The sequence below is a fragment of the Charadrius vociferus genome, unplaced genomic scaffold (assembly GCF_000708025.1).
Source record: "Charadrius vociferus isolate BGI_N301 unplaced genomic scaffold, ASM70802v2 scaffold212, whole genome shotgun sequence".
NCBI classification, from domain to species: Eukaryota; Metazoa; Chordata; class Aves; order Charadriiformes; family Charadriidae; genus Charadrius; species Charadrius vociferus.
In genome coordinates this window covers 2,100,916-2,125,358 of record NW_009647223.1, presented here as the reverse complement: position 1 = coordinate 2,125,358, position 24,443 = coordinate 2,100,916, and the positions used below count along the sequence as shown (strand labels likewise).

General features: G+C 42.3%; 1 protein-coding gene across 1 annotated transcript; it reads right to left on the bottom strand.

Moving 5' to 3' along the window:
- Positions 1 to 12,299: 12,299 nt before the first annotated feature.
- Positions 12,300 to 24,125, bottom strand: SLU7 (SLU7 splicing factor homolog (S. cerevisiae)). The gene is made up of 15 exons (XM_009879803.1): positions 23,957 to 24,125; positions 23,160 to 23,313; positions 22,788 to 22,868; positions 22,039 to 22,203; positions 20,483 to 20,548; positions 18,873 to 18,920; positions 18,237 to 18,368; positions 17,870 to 17,961; positions 16,401 to 16,468; positions 16,057 to 16,196; positions 14,991 to 15,152; positions 14,425 to 14,529; positions 14,156 to 14,230; positions 13,796 to 13,900; positions 12,300 to 12,479 (listed from the first exon to the last, which is right to left on the bottom strand). The coding sequence occupies exons 1-15, from the start codon at positions 24,118 to 24,120 to the stop codon at positions 12,300 to 12,302; spliced, it is 1,737 nt and encodes a 578-aa protein (XP_009878105.1). The 5' UTR covers positions 24,121 to 24,125.
- Positions 24,126 to 24,443: the final 318 nt, after the last annotated feature.

Sequence of the window (24,443 nt, the reverse complement as noted above, 5' to 3'; positions counted from 1 at the left end):
AAACAAACCTCATGCTGTTCCACCTTAAAAGGAAAATTGCTCCTCGATGATGAGCTCCAAAAAGCAAATTGGAAACAGATCAGCATCTTTCCTCTCGGCAGTCTGGGCGGCAGGGCTGGCACTGGAGCCCCTGCTGCAGAGTTTCAGCTGGGGTCTTACTTTCTAATGACATTTTAATTAACGTCTTTGTTAATAGGGTTTTGGAGACTTTTTGGCCATGACCGGTGCCTGATGTGCGGGAGTGTGCCCCGGGGGTTACAAGAGCTGACTGGTGGTGGAGGGCTGCCTGGGGAGGAGAGGAGACCCTGCATCGTCTGTCTGCATGGGGACAGGGCGATGGCTGTAGTTTGTACCTGCCACTGAAATGCAAATGCTCGTCTCCTTGGCACCTGGGGAAAGCACGCTGGTGTTGGCCACTGATTTCAGCACGGGCAAAGAAAGTGGATCAGCTTCACTTAAACAAGTTAGCTCGGATGTCCACAGCATGGGCATGGCTGGCCAGGCCTTAGGGCTGTCGTGCTCCGGCTTCTCCCCAGCAGAGCCTGGGGCAGTGCTGGGACTTGCTTGAGGTTATCAAACGCATTGGTGCCAAGCTCAGGCCAAAGCAGAGGTGCTCCAGCCCTTCACATGTGGAATGCCTCTCCCTCGGTGACAGCATGTTGGTGATGGGCAAGATCTCATGCATGCAGAAATGCTTTTCTTCCCAATGCTTAAAAATATCCTATCCATTGAGTCACTCTGAAACGATGTCTTCTGAAATATTTCGTGGCAATGGTGCTTTCTAGGTTGCTCAGTTGAAGAAGACCAAGCCCTTCATCTCAGGAGATGGTGCAACTTGTTGTGGGCACATGATGGATAAGGGCAGCACTGAGTTGCTCTGAGGTAGAGCGTCTTAGAGGAAAAACCCTTTGGGCTCCCAGGTGCTGGGTAGGCTCTGGCTGAGACCTCGTGTTCTCATCACAGCTGGGTCAAACCTCCACCCAGAGAGAGGGGAGAGAGGCTCCAAAACGTACTGCAAATGTCTGGGCCCTGCGGTGGAAGTATGAGGCTCAGACAGGTGGAGTGACATTAGCTGGGTTTGGGAGATAATGATTCCCTGTGTCCTTCAGCTGAATCAATGGAAATTGCTGCTGTGGGTCCAGGGCATCCGTTGGGATCAATGTAGTCTGTAAAATTGTCCCGTGGATCCCCACTGGGTAATTCTGGGGAACACTTAGGAAGCAAACCAGGAAGGGGACAATTTTGGAGTGTTCACTCCTGAATCTTAGAGCTGGGGCACACCTTTATAGGAAACACCTCATGGCAAATAAAGTAATAAAGACAGAGTGTCTCGGGTTTGCAAGCATGGTACGTGCAGAGCTGAGGTGATTACTGGCTTCTCTCTTCCTAACGAACTGCAAGTTTAGGGGTTTTCACTATAATTATGTAATAAAGTGTAATGAATGACTCAAAGCAAGTGTGTGTCTGAAATGGGATGTTCTGACTCTGCCCCATAGCCTTTATGTGACACCCCCTCTCTGTTTTAGGATGTTTTGTTGTTATCGCTCGATGCTTTGGTGGGTCCTTCTCTTCCTGCAGGAGCTGAGCCCTTGGCAGAGGCTGCCTGTGCTGCGGCTCTCCCTCCCACGGCGGGGGGGACACATGAGATTGGGGTGTAGCTTTCCTCGGGATTGAGAAATGCCGGGAGCGGGTGGGCTGCCTGACTCCCCAGTTGCCCCAGCCTGTCTGTTTGCAGCAGACACTTCAACGCTCAGCGGGGTTTGAACCCGGCCCTGCCATGCCGAAACCTGAACATCCCACGAGCTTCTGTAGCACACGGAGCATCTGTGCAGGGGGACTGCAAACCCATCCTCTCCAATAGCTTTTCTGTGCACAAGCCTTGTCGCTGGAGCTATAGCACAGTCACTCTGTCACCCAAAAACCTCCATCCCTTGGAGCTGTGCCCCCACATGTCGCCGTGCAGCCCCCGGGCTGGACCCGCAGCTCCTGTTTCTGCTGGCCGCTGCAGCGTGGTTGGGCTGCCTGCTGCTGGAGGGGCCTCGCAGGCAGGAGTCTGGGGGGGACGTGTCTCTTGCCATGTCTCCCCTATGGCTTTGGCTGCCACAGCATCCCTGCTCCACGTGGCTCCTGCAAGTCCCTGTGCGACCACCCCGGGCCCAGCCCTGCTGCAGGTGGGCTGCCTCAGCCACTTCACAGTGAAGACACCAGACCAATTCTATAGATCTATAGGCATTAAAAAGGTGTTTCTGTAAGAAGAGATTTTTGCCTGTAAGAGCAAGCCCCAGGTGCGAAGGATTGGTTGTGCTTTCTGGTGCTTACAGGGCAGCTGTGCTGAAATCTCCCCAGAGGGAAAATCCCTGAGGGTTTGCCAGACGTGGGGTGGTTTGGTGGCACGTGAAGTGGCCGGATGGTGATTTTTGGCCAGGGAAGCCACCCTGTGCCATGCAGTGGTGGCATGTGCCTGCCCACGGGGAGGAAAAGCACGGAGAGGGTGAGAAGAGGAGAGTCTGGGGGGAATCGCTGCTCGGAGGGGGGAGCGGGGTGGTCTGAGAGCAGGAGAGGGGACCCAGCAGCGAGCAAATGACAGTGACTTTCCACTCTGTTTCCTTTCAATACTTGAGGCTCTCTTAAACAAAACAACCATCTTCCTGCTTCACAATTTCCCAGTGTACCTCAAGGCGTCTTAATTAGTCTTCAAAATAGTCATCATCCCTGTGAACCTAATTCTCAGCTCTCGTGGCTGCCCTGCGGCATCCCTGGGGGGGAAGCATAAGGAGCCCTTGGGTGCACGGGGCTGATTTAGATAAAATAAGGAGTGCTGCCGGTGACAGCAGCTCAAATAGACCTATTTAATTTCTGATATAAGCCAATGAAGTAGTTATAGCACATATGAGTTTGATCTGTTATCTGCCATTGCACAAAGCAGATAAAGGAGATAAAGGAGAGCGATGCATCTTCTGTGGCTGAGCCTGCATCCCCGTCTCAGCTCTAGGCAGCCAGGGGTGCCTGTGGCAAACTTTCCTACCCCTGAGCTAAAGCCCCGTTACAGAAGCTGCTGACCAGTACCGGAGCGAAGGGAGAGGCTGTGGTTTCAGCTGTGTGAGGTGGGTGCTCGCAGCAAAAGCCTGAGGAACATTTCCTTCCTGGAGTATTTCTTTTAACTGGTGACTGTTGCCTTTATAAATTCCTGTGCAGGCATTGGAAACCTGAGTGCTCAGTGATTTAGTCCTTATTTGGTAAGTTTTCAAAGTTAAGGTTAAGAGGAGGGAGGAAGAAAAAAAGGAAAAGTGAATCTACTCACCAGGACTAATCTTTTTAGTGAGATCTTGACAGGCGCTGGAAACCTACACGATTTTAAGCAGATGTTTTGCTGCAGATTGCTGTCACGCGCAGAGCCCAAGCCCCGTCCTGCTGCAGCAGCGTCCTTCTGAGGGGTGTGCAATATTGACTTCGGTCTTTCTTTTTTATTAACGATTTAATCCTTTTTGTGCGGATTGTTAGCTTCCTGCAGCAACTCCAGGTTTTGGCTCAACATTGCCGAAGGCATATTTTTATTATTGTGTAATGGGTCTGCGCCTCTTCCTCTGTCACGTGGCACGGGAAGAAATCATTACGCACATATGGCTGGAAAGCTCTTGATGCTTGGGGAGCTTTTCCCTTTCTCTCTCCCTTGCAGTCTCGAATGAAAGGCTCAGGAGTTGCCTGGATCGTTTCTGACCGATTCTGCCGCTCTCTGCTGTAGCCGCTACCCATGCAAGCAGAATTTGTAAGGGGACGGGTAACATGGATTGAACTAGAGAACAACTTTGACACTTGATCCTGGAGCATTAGCGAGGGAAGCAAATCTTGTTGTTAAGGGTGGAAACACGCTTCTAAAACAATTTAGACGAACAGGTAATGGCAGATCACTCCAGGCTTGAATGCAAGGATATCATGGTGAAACAGCAGCATTGCAAATTCGAATTTTGAGAGGAAACTCCGTGTACCTTAGCCCTGCTTCAGGCGGATGCATGAGACAAAACACGGAGACTTTGCCATGCTCCTGTCTTTGGAAAGGGTTGGGATTTTGTTTTAAGCTTGCAAAACAATTGCAAACCCACAAGCAATTGCTTAAGGTAAGGCAGTAACACCAGAAGCAGTGGCTGAGGTGGAGTTCAGCTTTAGCTCTGCCAACACTGTGTTGAGTCGCAGTCAGTCCCTGTCCCTTCGTATTTCTCCGCTGCATCAAGTCATGGTGTTGCAGCCTCTGAGCAGTGTTGATATCCCGGTGTGTACCACCCCATCACACCCAGAATTTGCAAATGCCTTTCAGATCTCAAAATTGACAGTGCTTCCCTAATATACCCCAGGGAGGTGTAGAGAGGCAAACAGGGGGTTGAGGAGTTTCCTCCCCCCGCTCCCTCCTGCTCACCCCTTCCATCCCTCCCCGCTTTGCAGGATGCTCTGTGATGCTGCCGGGGTGGTACGGGTCAGACTCATCTTTTTAAGGGACTGGTGGGGAGTCTAAACAGGAGCTGGGAGGTGACCCGGACGTGCAGCCTGTCCCCCACAGGTGCCCAGGTTGGCAGCATGGGAGGTTACGGGGGACCTGTCACCCTGTCAGGAGGGCAGCAATGGCCCTGGGGCCATCCTCAACACCCAGGGTGGGTCACTGGTGCTCCTGGCTGCAGCCTCTGTGGGTCCTGGTTGAGGGTGTGTGGTTCCGGCTCTGCCCCAGCCAGGATCCTGCGTGGGGCTTGGGGCAGATGTGTGCTCGGTGGCAGGGCTCCGGAGCCTGCCCTGCTGCTTTCCAGCCAGCAAATATTTTTTGCTCAGTGCAGATGATTGGCTGGTTGGGAGTACGCTGGAAATATCATTCCTTAACTCTGCCAGAATTCATCCTTATCGGAGCTGTTGTGTTGGTGTTTTTTTTATTTTAAGCTTTCCCCTCCACTTGCTGTTGGAACATGGTGGGAATGGATATAAATGTAAAAATGAAGTATGTATACAGTTTTCTTTGTGAGCAGTAATCAGGTCAGCTGTTCCTGGGAGGGGTGGGAATGTTTGGCTGAGGAAACCCAGGGCTGTTTTCCTGCTGTGCCGGTGGTCCCACAGAGCTCCTTCAGAGCAGGCACCCCATCCCCCAGCTCCTTGATGGCACAGCGGTGTTCCCTCCAGGAGAACAACCCCCCTCCCCAAACCCACACAATCATCACCTTAAATTTCACTGGGGCGAAGGCTGTTTCAGAAAAGATGCCATATGGCTGCGGAGCTCTGGTGTGCCTGTGGGGAGCTGCCCCCAGCCCCACTTCCCCGCTGGCATTGGGGTGAGCGCAGGAGAGGGCACCCCCAGGCATGGGCTCTGAGACCTGCTCTCCCCTGGGGCAGCTCTGGTGATCGGTCAAATACAAATTCTCATTTTTTGCCTGTTTCCATAAAGTTTGTAGGAACCCAGTCCTGTTGGAGGGCCTCTCCCGGCCAGGTGCAGGGCTGGAGTCAGCCTAAAGGCTCAAGGCATTGCACGTGCACGGGTCCTGCCTCAGGATTCGTACGGAACCAGATGAAAACTTCCCCGTGGTGCCAGCTGGATTGGCCTGGGAAGCCACAGCGGTTTCCTCAGACACTAATGGTGTTGAGAAGAAAAAGGCCTTACGCTTATCATAGAATCATAGCATTGTTTTTGTTGGAAGAGACCTTTAAGATCACCAAGTCCAACCATTAACCTAGCACTGCCACATTACCACTAAACCACATCCCTCAGCACCACATCTACATGGCTTTTAAATACCTCCAGGGTATCCTGAGCCTGCCCATGGCAGCTGTGCTGGGACACCAGAGTATTGGGATGGGTGCAAAACAGGCCAGGGATGAAACGATGCTTGAAAATACAGCCGTCCTGCCGGGCGATTCAAGATGTGACTGGGGAAGCTGCAGTTACTGGGGGCTTTGTGTCCGGATCTGTGGCATGTTGAAGGCAGCGAGAGCCTGACCTAGTTCGGCGGCATGGGGAGAGGCAGCGCCGGGGAGCTCCTGCCAGGCAGATGGAAAATATGTCTGTGCTGCAACGCTGAGCGAGCTCACACGGGGTCCCAGACAGCTCTGCTGGAGAACATGTTTGGCAGCACGCTTTGTTAAATAAATAAACTGCCCGTTCACAGTGAAACAGAGCAGCCCTGAGACTCGGTTCTCAGTTCACTCTCAGCTAGACATTGCAGGGAAGTGTTACAGGAGATCGTGTCCCCTCTGTGCTGCTTTTTAGCAAAAGCCTCCCGCCATGACTGTCGAGGTTGTCACCACTGGTCGGTGCCACAGTGCGGGGAGCGGCTCGGGCTGATGTCCACATCGGCAGACCCCCCGTGGGACAGGCGTAGGACTGGGGGTGCCGGTCCACACTGTGGATGGGCTGCTGGGGCCTGTTGTGGTGCTTCTTCCTCGCAGCAAAGCTGTCCTGCCCGCGCTGCCCCTTGTATTCCCCACACGGGCCCGGGAGGTGCTGCCTCGCCGGGGCTGGCGTGGTCCTGTCCCCCTGCCCGCAGCCCCAGCACAGCGCGCGCTGCCTCCGCAGCCTTCAGATAAAGCTGGGTGGGGAAGGCATGGCTCGCGCGTTTCAAGGGAAAGGTGCGTCATGCAGCACCTGCGGAGTAAAAAGCGTAATTGTAGCTCCGCTATCTCCCGTGCGGACCGGAGCGCCTAATGGTGAGCGGTCCCCGGCTCCTGCCCTGGGACAGCAGGATGGGACTGCGTCCCAGTGAGGAAGGATTTTCCCTCATTTGCTTTCTGAGTGCTAAAGCATTTCACTGTCACAGATACCAACCTCGCAGCAGCGCCTTTGTAACCGAATAAAATGACTCAGCAAGTGCCAAAATAGCTGCAGTTCACCCAGAGGCTGCCTAAAATACAGCCTTCCTGTTGTGCTGGGCAATGGCAAGGAAAGTGTACCTCTCTTCAAAGATGAGTGTCGGCGCTCTGGGGGGTTTTTTGGAGATATAAATGGGAGGGAAAAAGCATTTTTTTATTCGACAGGCCTCCTGGCTTAGTGTGGACTGGTGATTTGAGTAATTTTTATTGCCCTGCCTAAAAGGAGTTTGGAAGTCTGTGAGCAGTCTTCAGAGAGTGATTGTCTCTCTCCAAAAGCCCCCATAAAAATGAGTCAAATCTCTGTTTAAACTTCAAGGATGCCCTTGAGACCATTAGCTCTGCTTAGGAACTGCAGTCCTAACCCATTAAGATAAAAATAAATAGACCTTATTTTAGGAAGAGGGAAGTGGGAACCAGCCCAAGCACCCGTGAGCCACTGCAAGCACAGGGCAGAAGATGTGTTAAGGTTGGGGTTGTTTCTTTTGTCTCGTGTACCTTCTAATTCAAAGTGAAATTCAGCAATCTTTTTGACTTGCCACAATTGGCTCCCGCCTAGGTATCTAATAACATAGTTAGATAAGAAAAGACTCTTCTGAAAATGCCTTGTATTTCCCCAAATACAAAATATTCCAGCCCCACTTCTGGAGCCTGTAGCAGCAGCAGCAATCCCAGTACCTGGGGACACGGGCAGCATTTGCCCAAGCCAGGAAAGCCAGCGACAAATGTCATTTACCCGTGTCACGGTACAGTGCCTCTATCCCTCAGGGCAAAACAGCAGCCCCCAGAGATGAGTGAAAAATTACTTCCATCGCGTGTGACCAGTGACAGTGTGTGCACATAGTAACAGCTACAAATAAAATCCTCTCTCCTGCTGCTGCTTTCCAAGCTGAGATTTTGCATTAGAACTGGATTATCTGTTCTTAGAAAACCAATAATTTGCTAAAAATGGTCTTTCAGCTATTCCTCAAATATTGAGAAAATATTGTCAGAATATAGCGTGGGGCTGTGCTGCTCTCCGGTGTTAAACACCACAGCCCAGAGCTTTTGCTTCTGCACATGCCCAGCGTGAGACTTGGTAAAGCAAGAAGGGACAGCCAAACAAAACCAGCAGCCAGCTGGCGGCACCATTTTTCTCCCCCAGCTTGGGTTTCATGCGGCCCAGAGGCTGGTGGCACAACCCCTTCCCGACCTGGATGTGCAGAACGCGGAGCACTGCCAGTGCGAGGGGACTCCTGCGTCACCCGTGCCGCTGCAAGAGCTGCCTTGCTAACGGGGCACTATGGTGGCGATGTCAACCTCAGCCCGTGCGCTCCAGCAGCCACTTGCCCGATGCACTGTGAGCACATGTCGTAGCAGCTTGTGAATAAAAAGCATCGATGGGTTAAAACTCTGCTGTGAGGTGGTGTTGGAGCCAAATCTGTAGTTCTTAGCTGTATGTTGAAAATCAAGAACAAACGCGTGTGCACACGTGCTAAAGAAGTACATACATCTGCAAAAAGGTCCCACTCTTAAGAGATGTGGTGGGAGATGACAGAGCAACAGGGCAAGGACTGTGCTTAGATCCAAATGCGGTGCGAATGAGTGGTGGGGTGGAGGCCATTTCTCCAATGTTTGGGAATTACTGGACTTATTTTAAGATTTTGTAGCTTAGAAATTTTGGGTTTGCTCATCTGTCCACTGATCAAGGTTTTCTTAGGCAAAGGGAATTTTTTTCTCTGTTCCACTGAGGTCTGAAATGCCTTTTGCAGAAGCAAAAATCATCACTATCTACTATCCCAGCAGGTTTCTGGTTGGATCATCTAAGAGAAGTGAACAAGTTTGTTTCATGTAAAATAACTAATTTTAAGTTAGAATGGTATTTCTCTCTCTTTTCTGCATTCGGTAAAATGGATGCAAATAGGAGTGCTAACAGAACAACAAGGAGTTGCCTGCACGTACTTCAGGTCACAGTGTTTGGGCCTGAATGGAGTAATTAAAGTTATACCCAAAAGTGGCACGGAAAACTGCAGTTACTGGGTTGCACTGGGCACTAGTGGGCACAGAAAATCCTCCCTGCTGTTGTTTTTTCTTTTTGCTAAAAGTTGAACTCCATTTCATCCTTAACTAAGTGCTGTCGTTTCTTTTTTCTGATCCCTCAACAGCCTAAAACAATTACGCTCACGTAGAACAGTGCATCTCTTTTATTAACCCACTCAGGAAAGCCATAAAGATCCAATTACAAAGAAATGTGGAGACAGTAAAAGAGCTACCTTCTGGCGTGCCTTGAAAGATAACACAGAATGCTACACTTTTCAACAGAAAAATAAAGGAGAATGTTTTAATCTACGTTTTAAAAATGCAAACACCTTCAAATCAGCTGGCTAGTGCAGTTCACAGACTGACAGTACTCAAGAGGATGAAAAATGAGGCGATCCAAGCAATTGTTGAAAAGGGAGCTGAGAAAATAATTTTTGAGCTTTGCCAAGGGCAAGATTCAGCAAAAGCTATCCTGACTGTGCTGGGAGGGTCTGTCTTGTATTACGATTTGAGAATTTGACTAGTCTGTGTTACCAGGCTCAGGGATTTCCTCTCACCTCACTTCTACCTTTGTGCGTGCAAGAAACAGGAGTTCCCAACTTGAGCTGCCTCTGCTGGAGTACGCTCATGTCCACTGCGTGTTCGCTTTTGTCCAAGCTAGCCTACAAACTTATTTCAAACTCGTTTGAGAAAGGAAAAATTCTTGTCTAATAGGAAGCGGTCTTTGGATATGCACAGTCATATTGCATGCCAAATTCAAGGGGAAGCAGATGGAGGAAAATTAATCCTCATGATCAGATCCACAATGTTCTTTTAACATTTAACCTTTATGATATAAATAGGACAACATGTTTTAAGCTTTATTTGTCCTTTAACTGTTGAGACTCTGCATCATTCACAAGCTCAAGGAACTCTATTTTGAACAAAACACTACTAATTGCTTTTCCCCCTGGAGCTGCCTTTCTGCTTCACCGGAGAGGAAACTGGTCCATCTTCCCCATAGGCTCTCTCTTAGCAGAGTAAGACAGGGCACACCTGAAAGTAAGTGACAGTCATGTCTTCTGGTACTGAAAAGAAAATCCTTCCTGAGTCTGCTTTAGGTGGAATTCAGTAGGTTTATTTGCAATAAACATATCTCTCTGTAGCACTGAACATGTTATATTGGCTTCTAAAATACTTGCACCTTTAACGCTCTCCCCAGTTTTCTCCTGAATGTAAGAATACTTACAAAACAAGAGTTTAAATCTGAACTTTACAGGCTGCCTAGACCGGTGAATTCTTTGTTTGTTCTAAATTGCTCTTTTCAGTGCTATTTCTGAATTGCAAGTCTCTAGCTACTTTTAGAAAGGTACCCAAATAGCTCAAGGAACTGATAACATGGACCTTTCTGACACCTCATGTTCCCTCAAATTGAACTTGGCACTAAGACAACAACAGTTGGTATCTCCGCAGCTGGAGGTATGCTGGCCAGAACTCCAGATGTTACAGCCCTGAGAAGAATAACAGTTTACAGTGCAGCTAATTCAGTAAAATCATCCAAGGACAGTTTGCATTCAGGTCATACCAGAGGATCTCTGTAACACAGTTAAACATTTGACTTAAAATTTTGATCATCAATGAAAATATCACAGATGGTTTTAACATAGAATTACACTGCAGACTAATGCAGAATTTCCATTATTAGCATTTCTGTATGCTAAATTAAAATACTCAATCCTCAAAGCATCTGTGAAATCACACCCACAACACTTAAATGTGTTTATTGTATGTAATTATTTGTGGAAAAGAGCAGTTTTCCGTTGAAATTATCCATAACCTCGAAAGGTCAAAACATGAGCTGATGTGGAAACCTAGAACATTGAGTCACTAGTGTAGTGGAAGGAAAACTATATCCCAAATATTTTTCCCCCTCTGACTGTCTAAATCCACATCATTTGTGAAAACATAAAAGCAATTTCTGAAAAAGCTGATTTCTATTCTTTAAAGTTTTTCCTTCCTGGTATTTGGTTATATTAACAATTCCACCACCAGATCTTTGACCTCACTAGTTCATTATATTTTTTTGCAAGTGGTAGGAGGATTTTAAAATCAAGTTTCACGAAATAAGAAGTCCACAGTCAGATTTATAAATTTTATAAAATTTAAAGTGTGTATACAGAATTACTCATTAGAATTCTCTAACAAAAAAAAAAAGAGGGGGAAGCAAACTTGGAGAAAACTTGTTAAAAAAAAAAAAAGAAACTAGCTTTACAGGTGGAAATTACAGGTACACCGTGTTACAGGCATAACATACTGTTTCATTTTCTTCCAGTAACTTCAACTTCCTTATTGTTTACAAAGTGGAAATTGTAATCGGGTTCTTAATTTTAAGAAGAAAAGGCCAGATTACGGAGTCTTCCTTGTCCTACCATTAATATAACCACATTAAATGTGGTTATCAAAGCCATGTTTCATAAGACAGTTTAAGCCGTAACAGAAGTAATTCTTAAGCCTTCCAACTCTAAAGTCACGCTGTACAGTTTTTCCACCCATTTCTTCAACTTTTAATAGCTAAAGGGGAAACTCCCAGTTTAAGGACTAATATTGCCAAACACAAAGCAGACGCTGTTTCACATTATCACAAGGTATTAGAACCTGACACTTGGTATGACACCATGTAACAGGATTCTGGAAGTTGTAAGGGTAAGATGAACACTGTTGTCAAACAGCAAACAAAAAACCTCAGATCTTTGCAACTGAAATTTGTATGTTAACATCTGCAGAAACAGAATTAGAATTTAAAAGCTCTACAGTCAGCTTCTCCTAACCTCTTCATTAAAAAGGCTGGACAGCATTTAAGACCTTTACATTAATTTAACCAAAACTGTACAAAGCAATCCATTTTTATATTTCTAAAATACTTACTGCAAAGTGTGCAAAGTGATCAAGACAGAAACTATATCTCCTTTTAAAGCCATGTGACAAGCAACTCCCTTTACAAATAAGAGTCTTCAGTAGGTGTATCCAATTATTTTTTTCAACAATTTTTGTTCTCTATTAAATGACATCTGCTGACCATTTCTTTAAAGTAGTCAGTTTTACTGAATGTATCATGACTTTATGCATATATTGGTTGGCCAAACAAACCTAGAATTCCAGCCAGTATCAGATATTTTCTCTTCCAGTAAAGAATTTATAAAGTAGGTGTATGTATTTTATATATACATATAATTTTATATATATGTGTATATATCCATTTGTGACTGTATACGTATATGTACACATATAAAATTTTTTAAGTGTTGGACTGCTTATGTCTGTTGAAAGAAGTCTTCACCAACTTCTTTGGTGCAAAAAAAGGTCTCTGCTATTTCTGGTACTTCCACACGTGGAAGGTAACAAGTGCCTACAGAGCCGTAAACAAGTACGAAAAAGAGTCTTGTGTATTGGAATGATTTTCACCGTGACTACTGTCCAAGAAAAGAGGCCATGGGGTCATCAGGTCTCTGACGTTTCATTCTATAGGCTTCCATTTCCTCTTCTGTTGGCTCCCTGGTTTCATATACGCTGTTGTACGGTCTCTTCCTCTCATCTAACTGCATGATTTCTTTAACGTGGAGAAGACGAGCCTCTTCTGCGTTTAGTGCCTGAAATAAAAGCGAAGAAAAAAAAAAAAAAAAGCCCGCAATGAAAATTAAGCAAAAATAGCAATGAAAGTTTGTATTAGATGCTAGTATAATGAACAAGCAGCAGGCAGAATGGTGGGATAAGCAATGCACATCTGTCTGGCCCACCTACAGCACATTTCATTCAATGCTCATTTTTTGGTGTTTGACATAAAATGATGGTATTTAGCAAACAAGATACTTTAATATCTTACCAATTGCCCAAGAGTAAGAAACTCTTTAGCTTTACCTAAAATATAATCATGATTCAGCAAGTACAAAAGCAGATAAGCAAGCATATGATCTTGAAAAAAAAAAAAAAGCCCGCAATGAAAATTAAGCAAAAATAGCAATGAAAGTTTGTATTAGATGCTAGTATAATGAACAAGCAGCAGGCAGAATGGTGGGATAAGCAATGCACATCTGTCTGGCCCACCTACAGCACATTTCATTCAATGCTCATTTTTTGGTGTTTGACATAAAATGATGGTATTTAGCAAACAAGATACTTTAATCTCTTTCCAATTGCCCAAATCAAGTAAGAAACTCTGGCTTTACCTAAAATATAATCATGATTCAGCAAGTACAAAAGCAGATAAGCAAGCATATGATCTTAGGGAGTTTGGGTTTGGTTTTGGTTTTGTTTTTTTTTTTTTTCTTCAATCAGTGTGTTCAGGGTTTTTTTTAAATGCTTTTTGAAATACCTGTTATCCCATTCCTCAAACTACTTCTGTTGCTCATTCTCGCTACTGACATGAAGTTGCATTTGTACACTGCTTTGATTAACCATAGTTTAATATTAGTTTCACGCTGTGAATATCCAGGGGCAGGCTGCTGTGCTTGCGGAAGGGCTGTTGAGCAGCAGCCAGTAGATAGCCTGGTGGATGGATTTATTGAATCAACTGTGAGACTGGGCCCAAGTCTGGGATAAAAAGTGCTAAGTCAAAATTTGACAGTGCCTTTGATCTCTCCATCTTTCTTCAATACCCAAATCATTGTGTTCTCCAATGTCTTTTATAGATCTACAGTTGTAATAGGTGCCTAGAAAGGAAGTGTTCTAAATCTTCTAAACTTAAGTCTTCCAAAAGTAAATATTTATTGCATGTTTGCCTGACAAATAGGAAATGTACTTTAGAACATCGAACAGCATTTTAAATTTGTTTTCGCTTAAAATTAGCATCAAAGAACATCCCACAGAACACCACAAGAACTGCATTACAGGCTTCATAAAACTGACATTGTTGTAAAATGTATTTCAAGATCTTTTTGCCACAAAACCACTGAAGAATACAGTGCACCTTTTTAAGTTTTTCTTGCTTCTTTTTCTCTTCCCCCTCACTATCTGAATTTGAGCTCTTCTTACGCTTCTTCTTTTTCTTCTCTTTCTGTTTCTCTTGGTGGATCTGTAAGGTGGAAAACCAGCTACTGTTAAGATTCAACTTGCAAACATTACTCATGTTCGAGACACTAAATCCCAAGCATCTACTAATGCTCTTTGAGAGCTTAGCTTTCAATGGAGATGATAATGATCTAATAATGCAGTGTAATAATTTTCAGACTCACTATGACTTACATAATTTTGTAGTTATACATATCTTTACATCTCTTAAAATGCTGAAGAGAAATATCTGCCTTCCTGAGGAAGGGAAACAACCCACCTCCATCAGTGTTTTGGGTTTTGTCATGTGTTCTTCCTCCCTGGGTTGCTCTTCCAGTAAGCTTGCTTCAGTATTCTATACAATAGACAAGAGGAAGGATACCCATTTACTAAGCACATTTGAAAGGTGAAGGACAAAAACGAAAAATAGAACCAGCCACAACTCTCAAACAAACCAACACCCCCCCAAAAGCAAAACAGTCTCAAACTTAGGTAGGAAGATGAATGCTCTTTAGCTCTTTCCAAGTGACTAAGTAAGACAATACTTACAGCAATTTCTTTCCCAGCTTCTCCTGTGCAGTATGAGTACTTGACGAATGAGTGGCAGCATTTGTAACCCCATTTGCCTTCTTTCCAGTATGACCCCCAAATGCACTGCAAAAGAAGACACCATAGCAGTTATGTCTACAATGACACTCCCGTAGGAGGCAGGCTGCAATTTCTTCTTGAGGTTATATCCTGATAAATAAAATTATTCAAACAATCCAGAAGGGAAAGCTATGAAAATACTTTCACAATTTTACATTAGCCTTACAAGTACAGTTTCAACAAAGAGAAAAGCAACAGGATGTGGTCAAGTCATGTTCAAAGTTGAAGGGAAATAGAGTAACTTCCCCTTTGGTTTAAGATTGCCATCACAACTCCTCAAATTCACATCACAACCATGACAACTCGATATTCATCCTTAATAGAAAAGGGAGAGTGTCACATATGAGACAGGGAAAAAAATTTATTTGCTTTATTAATTATATTGTACTGTGTCCTACCATAACTCGTGCTCTTCCAACGGGAAGGAATCTAATTTTTTTATAATTTTTACATAAGCTAGGGCTTACTGTATGGTTGTTGATCTTCACATCCTCTTCATATTTAGAGGAAGCAATAGCTTTCTCTTGTCCTTTGATGACTGTTCCATGTCTAGAGTACTCCACGTAATCTTCTGTTTGAGCTAACAGCAGTTCAGCTGGTGGGGCATCCAGATGTTCTTGTCCTCCATACTAAAATGCACACAGAAATAACATTTAATAATTTTGCAAAAAATCCCACCTTTTATGTAGTTAGGAATATACTTCAAAATCTTCACCTTCAGTACCTTCTGAAGAAGACATAAAAGAAGTGGACAGAGACAGTTTAATCTTTAGTGAATACTTAAGACAAATACATCTCCTCCTATGGCCACCACAGTGGTTTTTGGTGGTGGGTTGTTTGTTTGGGGTTTTTTTTTGGTTTTGTCGTTTAAAACGCCTGGAAGGTTACAACAGTGATATTCTTCACTCAAAGCAGGAAAACTTTTCAGACCAAACCAAAAGGCTGTGGTATAACCACAGCAGTACTTCATATTCCTCTCCAAATTTGAATGTTGGTAAGATTACATTCTAAATGGATTATCTAGTTCTTTATCAGTTGTCGAAGAAACCAGGAGCCAAATATAAAATAAATATTTATCTAGAAGACTGCACCCAGAACTCAAGTCTAAAATTCTGCTTTTCACATTTAAGAAAAAAGAAAAATTAAAAAATTATATTGGGAGACAGTTACTTGGGTATTTTACAAAAGACACCACATTTAAACAGCAAAAGAATTTTTTCAAACACTTGTATTATTTAAAAAAAAAAAAATCTAAATGCCCACTCCTCCTACATGCTGCTGTCAGATTTTTCACTGGAGAAACTCTGACAGTTAAGGAAACAGCTCCCAATAATCCAAAGGTCCCTATATTAAATAACATAGTCAATCCAATTGATGAGATAGTGTGTACAGATATAAAAATCTTTGTATAAATCTAAGCTGCTGGGAACAGCTGATGCATTTTTGTATGGCATTAGTAATCCTAGTTGTTCCCCAAGACCCAGACTTCAAACTCAATAGAATTCTTATTAAATAAAACCAAACGTCTGTTACCTTCTCTAGGATGCTTTCTTTCTGCTGTGCCTTGAAATCTTCTTTTTTCACTTTGAAAGATTTATAAAGTAGCTCTAATTTTGTAGGGTCTGCTTGAAGATGAACTTCAGAGCCTTTGTCATAAGCCTCCCAAGCAAACACTGGGGACACAAGAGATTTCACTCATTATTTATTCTAAAACTCACAAGTGCTTTCAAATTATGATCTTTAATTCTGCAATAATTTGGAAAAAAAGCCTCAATCAAAAAACGTTCATTACTCTTTTGCAGTAAAGAAGCATTGTTAATTTAAGTCTTTTAAGTCCATTTCCTTAAAAAAAACAACCAACCCCAAAACCCACTTACACTGAGTCTGTGCCATTGAAATGGTATCTCCAGTGTAGCGAACAAAGTTATCGCCTGCATAACCAACTCTGCAGAAAAGAACAGTATGATTCTTAGCATTCAAGTAACGTGATTTTGTTTTAAACACAATCATAGAACATCAACAGAAAATTAAAAATTCTCCTTTGTGCCTGAGAGTTACGAATGAAGGCAGAGGAAAGAGCATTCAACTCAATGCATGAAATGAAAGTCTAGGCTCCCCATAGAGTCATGAAAGTATTAGCAACTCAGAATACTTGATGCCTGTGCTTATACGGAAACATCTTATGACACAGCCCTGGAGCTTTGTCTGGGATACCGAGCACCACGAGTCAAGCTTGGAGCTAATTGCACAATAAATATACATGAATAGCAAGTGATATTCTAGCATAGTGACTCTCAGCTTTTGGATTTGTAAACCTCTCCTCCCGCCCAACCCAGTGTATTTTACTAAGTTAAAGCCCGGTATTAGCTTTACTGCTCTCAGTTACCTTTTGCACACCCCTAGAAGAGATTCACAATGGATATACGAAGCACAGGTTGAAAAATCAAATAATGTTAACAATCCAGTTTCCCACTCTGAAAAATTTATGGTTTGCAGTGCTGTGGCAGAAGCACAGATTCAACAAAGGTCAAATTATGACTCTGGAGATAAGTGCATCTGCATCTTAAAAAAAAAGCACTGACTGGCATTATTCTAGCTGGGGGCAAGGAGAGGTAGAAAAAGCGTTATTTGCTACCATTTAGCCGTTGCCATTCTATTTCAGGCAGTGAGCTAATCCAATTACTGTACTCTAAATAAATGTTTCTGCTCACAGCCTGTCTACCCTGTATGTCCGCAGTCCTCTGCAGGTCACAGCAGGGTCACAGCTCAAGTGCTTGACCAGGGTTTTAAGTGAGACAGCCATGTGTGCAGCCAAAAGCCAGCCTATGGCATTCTTTAATTAAGTTGTCTATCTAGAAAATGCCAAAGCTTTCAGACCTTTTCTATGCAGACTCCATTAATATATGAGGAGCTCCTAATTCAGGGCATTTAGTTAGGTACCATAGATACTCCATGCTAGTCTCCAGTGCTGAATGCCTCCCAACAAATAAGGGATGAAGTTTAAGACTTGATTACTGAAACGCTTTACATAAAAATCATTACTGTTTACAGGTATCACCTCTAGATACAGCAGACTGTTCTAACCTTGTACAGATCATTACACTAAACGGTGGTCCACCTAACCCTGAAGGTTAAGGACCAGGATTACTAAGATACCACCTTCATATACTAAAACAAAACCTGCTGCTAAATAAAACAATTTTTTCCATGTTTACTACTACTTCTATCTATAGCTGACTAGAAATTCATTACTAAAAGCACAGACAGATAAAAGAAAATACAAAACTATTAATCTCATTTTTAATACAGTTCTGTTGGATAGGCAAGCATGACACTTTTAACTTACTCATCTGGATTCTTGCCTGTATTGGCATATGGGTTCTCCCTCATCGCTCTTGTTTTGGGATCATAATAAGCAGAGTTTGGATCTAGATTCCTCTAAAGAGAACAACAAACAACAGAATTCAATATTTGTGATTTTAAGAGAACTGAAGTTACTACTGTATCCCCAGCTTAGACATTTTAAGAAGGTGTACCTGTGTAAAGGGATGACCTTAACAAAGTCATAACATGAGCAGGAATAAAACTCAGAACAGACCTTAACCTCCCAACCCCCAAACCCATACACAAACTCATTAACAGTTGAGCATACAATTTTTTGAAATTAACTCTCATGAATGCAAAAGAACATCTGTAAAGAATTCTTTACTCACTTTTGCAATATCTTCCCGAATACGTAAATTTCGAACTGTGATACGTCTTTTAGAGTCAAAGTTCTGCCCAGGCATATCAATGTCATCTGCATATTTATCTTCATCTTCATCTTCACTGTTATGATCTCTTTCCTGAGGGAAAGATGGGAAACTTCTAGATCAAAGAGGAACATTCACTCTAGACACAAGTACGAGAATTTGATTTTAGTGGTTTCATTAAAAAATCTGTGATCCTATGGGTAAAAGTTAGCATCGTATACATGGGCTTAAGTGTGCTGTCATGCTAGTAAAACGCTAATCTAACACTCAACAGTTTTCAGAAATACTCTTGTTAAAGGATTTCCACTTCTATGTATGGGAAGTTACAAAAACATAATCGTGACGATATTAAGAAAACAGTTATCTTGGGCAAAATAGACCACATTAAAACCTAGTTATTTGCTTGCATCTTTAAGGTTTGACAACACACGAGTTAAAACAAAACCAAACCCCCTCTATGAAATCCAACAACCTCTGCCCAAAAGATAGGCAGCCAGTGGCATGAACCCAACATTGAAACCCTTACACCACCCTTGTTTCACTAACTACAAGTCATTTTTTCTGCCCACGGTGTGATGCAGTGGGTAATCATCTTACTGTCTGTGAATTTGGTTCCTCTTCTCCCCACTGGTGTCTTGGGGAGTTCTGCAGCAAACAAAGAGCACATCAGCAGAGAAGACAAGATAGTGGAGAGAGGAAAGATGGGAGGGAGGTAAAGAGCAATCAAAGCAGAGCTTTGATGCTGGATGTAAAATACAATTTACCTGTGGCACCCAATGCACAAAGACTGCTATATTTTGAATGTTCTAGGAAAGAGCTTGTAAGTGTCTCTATTACAGACGCATGTTGGAGACCTTTTCACTGTATTCCCAACTAAATTTCCAAGCATTTGCAAGAACGGCAAACTCTAGAACTGTCACTGTTATTTAGAGCTTGCTATGCCTTTGAACACTAATGTTTTAGAGTAGAATATTTCTTATCATGCAAATATAACCAAGATTCAACTCTGAAAACTTAAAAAAAAATAATTAAGAAGATATGCATACGCAACTATTTAGCTAGGAGTGACAGGAATACTCAGCATGAATCAGAAGCCATAATTTAATCTGGAGAAACAGAGCCAGAATTTATTTTAACCTGCTTAGCCTCCAACTTGAGAATACTTGCAGCAGTAAAGATGGAAACAACAGTGAGTCCTGGAAGACTGACCAGCAAATTGGCATCAGTCTTGGTCCTCTCCATCAGAGATAGTTCTTATATTACAAACGTACTTTTCTTCTTTCGGCTCCATTTTGTAAGGACTACGTATATGAAGCCAACAATATTGCCTTGTAGTGAAAACAGGCATCAAAAAGAGAAAGAATCTTTTCTAACGGGAAAGGTCAGAACGCTGTAGTTTGTGCTGGGTTGGAGATTAAGTTCACTCTGCCATCTAGTGACAAAATGCAACGTGACAACCTCTGGAAAATTGAGGTCCAATTGTATGTAGTCTTTTGCTTGTTTATTTCTTTCTTACCATATTGATTAAAGAAACTGCTTCTGACCAGTAGTAGTCTCTACTTTTTCCCATTTTATAAACTTAGAATATTATCAGAAATGCCTTTTAAAATTAGAATTTTATAAAGGAGCTTCTAGAAGTTAGTAGAAGTGCAAACTCTGCAGAGTTATAAGCCAGAGGGAAATACGTATGGTCAACCTTCAAATAACCACACACTGCAAATAGTAATAGCAATGACTGAAGAAGAAACAAGTTTACTTCTGAGATAAAGAAAATATCTTCCTATTCCAAATTATACTAAGCATTACTAAAACAATCCACAGTCATGTAATAGTCACTACTTCAACATTAATCAGACGTAACAATTTTTAAATACAAAAAAGCATTTCAGTACATAAGCAAAACTACTACATGGAAAACAAGTTTTTCTGGCTGAAAAATCAATGTCATTAATTTTAGCAAGAATAATAATCACACAAAATTTCTGCCTATAAGGGGAAAACAAAGCCACCCTAATTTGAAAGAAGATGCTTTACATTCTTGAATGTGACACAGAATATGCTGGTGCTAGGAAAATCTTTAAATTATTGAAGGGCATAAAAAATAGTAGCAGAACCTGTACAGGGAATAAAAGCATCAGAGAGCTGAAGTAACCTGTTGCATTTTCAGTCGGCCTAAACAAAAATAAATTAGGGTTTAGTTTACTTACCACTTGCTCCAGCTTTCCTGATGCTAACTCTTCCTGAAGCTTCTGGGCTTTCAGTGTACGTTTGGCCTGCGTATCATGAAAATGCATTTGTTTTAATATTTCTTTTAAATAGCAAATGTGTGGTAATACTTATTATAAGCAGCTCTTATGACTGTTGTCATTTAAAACATACTCCTTAGTTTAAAAAAAAAAAAAAAAAAAAAGAGGTTTGAATTCTCTGGGTTTTTGTGAAACACCAGCAGCCTAGAGCTTCTCTCTATTCTTTACCATATTGTTTTTTGAGCTTCAAGGACACTACATATACATTAACCATTTCACTATTTTATATTATCCTGTTAAATAAAACAGTTTACTAGAGCTTATGAATCTATACCATTACTATGTGCATCCCAATTTAAGAAAGAAATAGCTTATTTTAGTTCAACAGTGTTTAAGAACAAACATGTTTTATTATTGTGGCCTCAAAATCTAGTTAAGAACTTCAGTGCTCAAGGTACTTGATGACTGATGCTGCAAGCATTTACGTTTCATCCAGGAAGCAGCAAAGTCTAGTATCTAAAGTGAGACTCTAAAGCACCATGTAGGGAATTTTTGAATGTGTTTGACATCACAGAACCACACACAGAATAGTTGATATTGGAGGTACCTCTGGCAATCACTTAGGACAATCCCCCTGCTTAAAGCAGGCTTGCCTACAACAGATTGCCCAGGACTGTGTCTATGGAGGTTTTGGTTACTCCAAGAATGGAGGCTCCCCAGCCTTATTGGGCAAGCTGTTTGATAGCTCTTACAGTAGAATAATTTTTTCTTATGTTTTAATATAATTTCTTGTATTTCAATTTGTACCCACTGCTTCTTGTCCTGTCACTAGATACTACTGAGAAGAGCCTTTAAACACTCCCATTGGACATTTATACACACTGATTAGATCACATTTAGCATTAGCTTTCCTGTGCACTATAGGAAAATACTGCCAGGGGGTGAAGGGAGTTAGTTACTACCTTTTGGAACTGGCCTAACATCCAGCCAAGGTAGTGAGCTATTTTTTTTTCTTCTAAAAAGTTAACAGTGTCCACGTGGATTTGGTGCTTACAGATAGAACGTTAACTGCAACTGCAAGGTGCCAATCTGCACAGAGACACGTACTAATAGTCCACTGCTCCATCATGGTAATGAAAAGGATTCATAAGTGAAAAAACACGAATGAGGTTACAAAACAGATATATATTTATTGGCTCTAATACAGGCAGATAATAAATTCCTTTCTTGCCTGCAATTCAATCTGCATCTTGGGTAATAATGTCTAAGGCTTGTCTATTAAAAAGTAAGCAATCTGGAGAGACACTTAATTTATTGTGCAGACCCATACTCAGCTGCCAGTTCTGATCTGAATTTTCAGTTCAAGCAAAATTTGCTATCAAACACAGAATCCACCTCATTTGTTCATTATGAATACAGCACAATGTCTAACATTAACAGTGCACATAAAAAACATTACTCCTCCCAGCCAAGCCAAACACTGTAGTTTTCCCCAGTAAACCATATCACCTACATACCAAATCAACCTTGGAATATTCTTCTACAATCTTCATGTGCTCTTCTGGGTTATAACCATTCCAACGATCTCGCTTTCCATCATAATCAAACATAAGTTGAGGCTGCACATGTTCATCTGGTGCAATATTCATGCCTGTGTATTTTGCTCCGACTTTCCTGGGTCTCTGAAAGGAAAAAAAATGGCTGGATCAGTCCATTGGACAAAAATATGTTACTCACTCAGACATCCCTTTAAAACCAGTATCAGTTAAGGTTTTCTAAACACAGTTAAATTCAGCACTATAAACCTGTGAATTGTAAATAAATGCAAGTAGTTCATTTCTGTATTTTAAAGTAGTGTAACTGTCTTCAAACCCTATAAATTTCTAACTCTATTTTCCACAATTAAGAAAGCAACTAAACACAGTTTCTGCAGATGGCTTCTAGCTGACATGAAAGACAGGCACAGAAGTACTTGAGTTAAAACAAATTAACATGAACAGCTAAACATTTTCACCTACTACTGCAGCACTTATTACAGAGTTGATAAGCGAAACCCCGAATAGTAGCATTTTTTCCCTTCATTTTTTTCTACAAAACAATTTCTTTATAAATTTTCAAGCCACCTGCCAATAGTTGTAACCTTTTTCAAAGCAGCTTTTTTAAAATGAGTTAACTTTTATTTTATCTATAGCTAGCTATTTTTCACTAAGACGAGAATTCACATTGTTTTCAATCCCCTTAAAACATCAACAGAAGTCAAGTTTACCTCCATGCAGTCTTTCTTTTTGTGTGTCAATGCACCACAGTTCTCACAAGCTCCTTTACGATATCTAGTTGCTACAGCATGCTAAACAACAAAAGAGAATCATACAAACTTGTTGCAAGATTCATATATATGTTCCAATAATTAATTCATTTTTTAAATACAACTGAAGTGTGCGTGGTCTACCCAAACCCAGAACACATATTTTGGTTATTACAAAACACTGCGACTTGCCCGCTGAATAAAAATTCCCAGTTCCTCTCAAAAACGTAACGAGAGACACGTCCTTATAGTGAGTCAATGTCTCTTTTCTTAGTTCCTCAAAAAAACCCAAAACCTAAATGTTTTATTTTATGACAAAAATATTTTGCGTACCTCTTGAACTCCTCGTTTGTACCATTCTCCAGAGGAGCTATACTGTTTCTGCTTCTCTGGCTGAGGTCTCTGATGCTTTAGTGTAGGTCTTTTAGAGGGATCTATGTACCATGGTACTGAGGATATGTACTGAGGAATATGAGGATTGATATCCCTGTAAAACATGTGTAATAAATACATGGTGTACGGGAAAAATACCACAACTTAGCCAAACAAGTAACTCTCACATTAAAGTTCAGTATTTTAAGAGTAACAATAAAATAATGAAGTTGTTACGATGCATTGAAAAGCAAGCTCTAATTTAACTAGATAAACATCAACTTTCATTGAGATTTTGTTGCCATCTAATTCACCTAAAATCCCGACTCCAAATCAAATACCTTATTCTATGCAATGTTACAATGCACAAAAATGGTAACATTTCTCTTCTTGGAAACAATGAGACTTGTAGAAGCAAGGGAAAGGGAACAGGTCAGGTACGCAGCAAGGTTCCCCAGTACTATGTTTTGGTCACTTTTAAAATACCACTTGTAAGCAGCTGCGTAGGTGGAACTTTTCAGCAGCACTGTCAGTAGATCACAGTAGATAAACACTGAACCTACATTCTTTTGGAAGATATCAGTTTTCTGAGGATTACTGGAATGTTAACAGCAAATTCACAAAGTTCAACTATTTACCTCTACAATGACTCATGCAGAAATAATGTATCACCCTCATGATTATTCTGTAATCACAACAGGAAATATGACATTTTTAAGCAGTAGCTTTAGAATAACCATAGCTTTAACAAAACTTACTTTCCTTCTTCATCCACTTCAGCAGGTGCATTTCCTAGTTTTCTTTGTTCTTCTAATTCCTTCTTTTTCCTCCAGTCTTCCCTTGTCATCTTCTTTGGTTCTTCCAGGCTCACGTCATTTGATCCTCCTGAAGGAGTGCCGTTCGGTACCGTTCCTGATGCCATTTTGTTTTTTCCTTTGTAACAGAAAAACACAGAACAATACCATTTGACAGCACATTTCCTCAACATTAAACCAGTAACGCTGCACTATACATTCTTGACATATATCTTTCCACAAAAATAAGTACCGGTACTGAAAAAAAAAACCCCATCTTATTAATGTTTCTCTTCTCTAATACAATACGTGATGGGGACAAACAGCAGCAGCAGCTCTGCACACAGCCTCAGGACGGGCACTATCGGGGCCCTCCCCGCCCGCGCCGAGGGGGACAGGGGCCACAGGGGCGGGCAGGGCCCGCGGGCAGGCCGGGGCCGCCGGAAGGCCC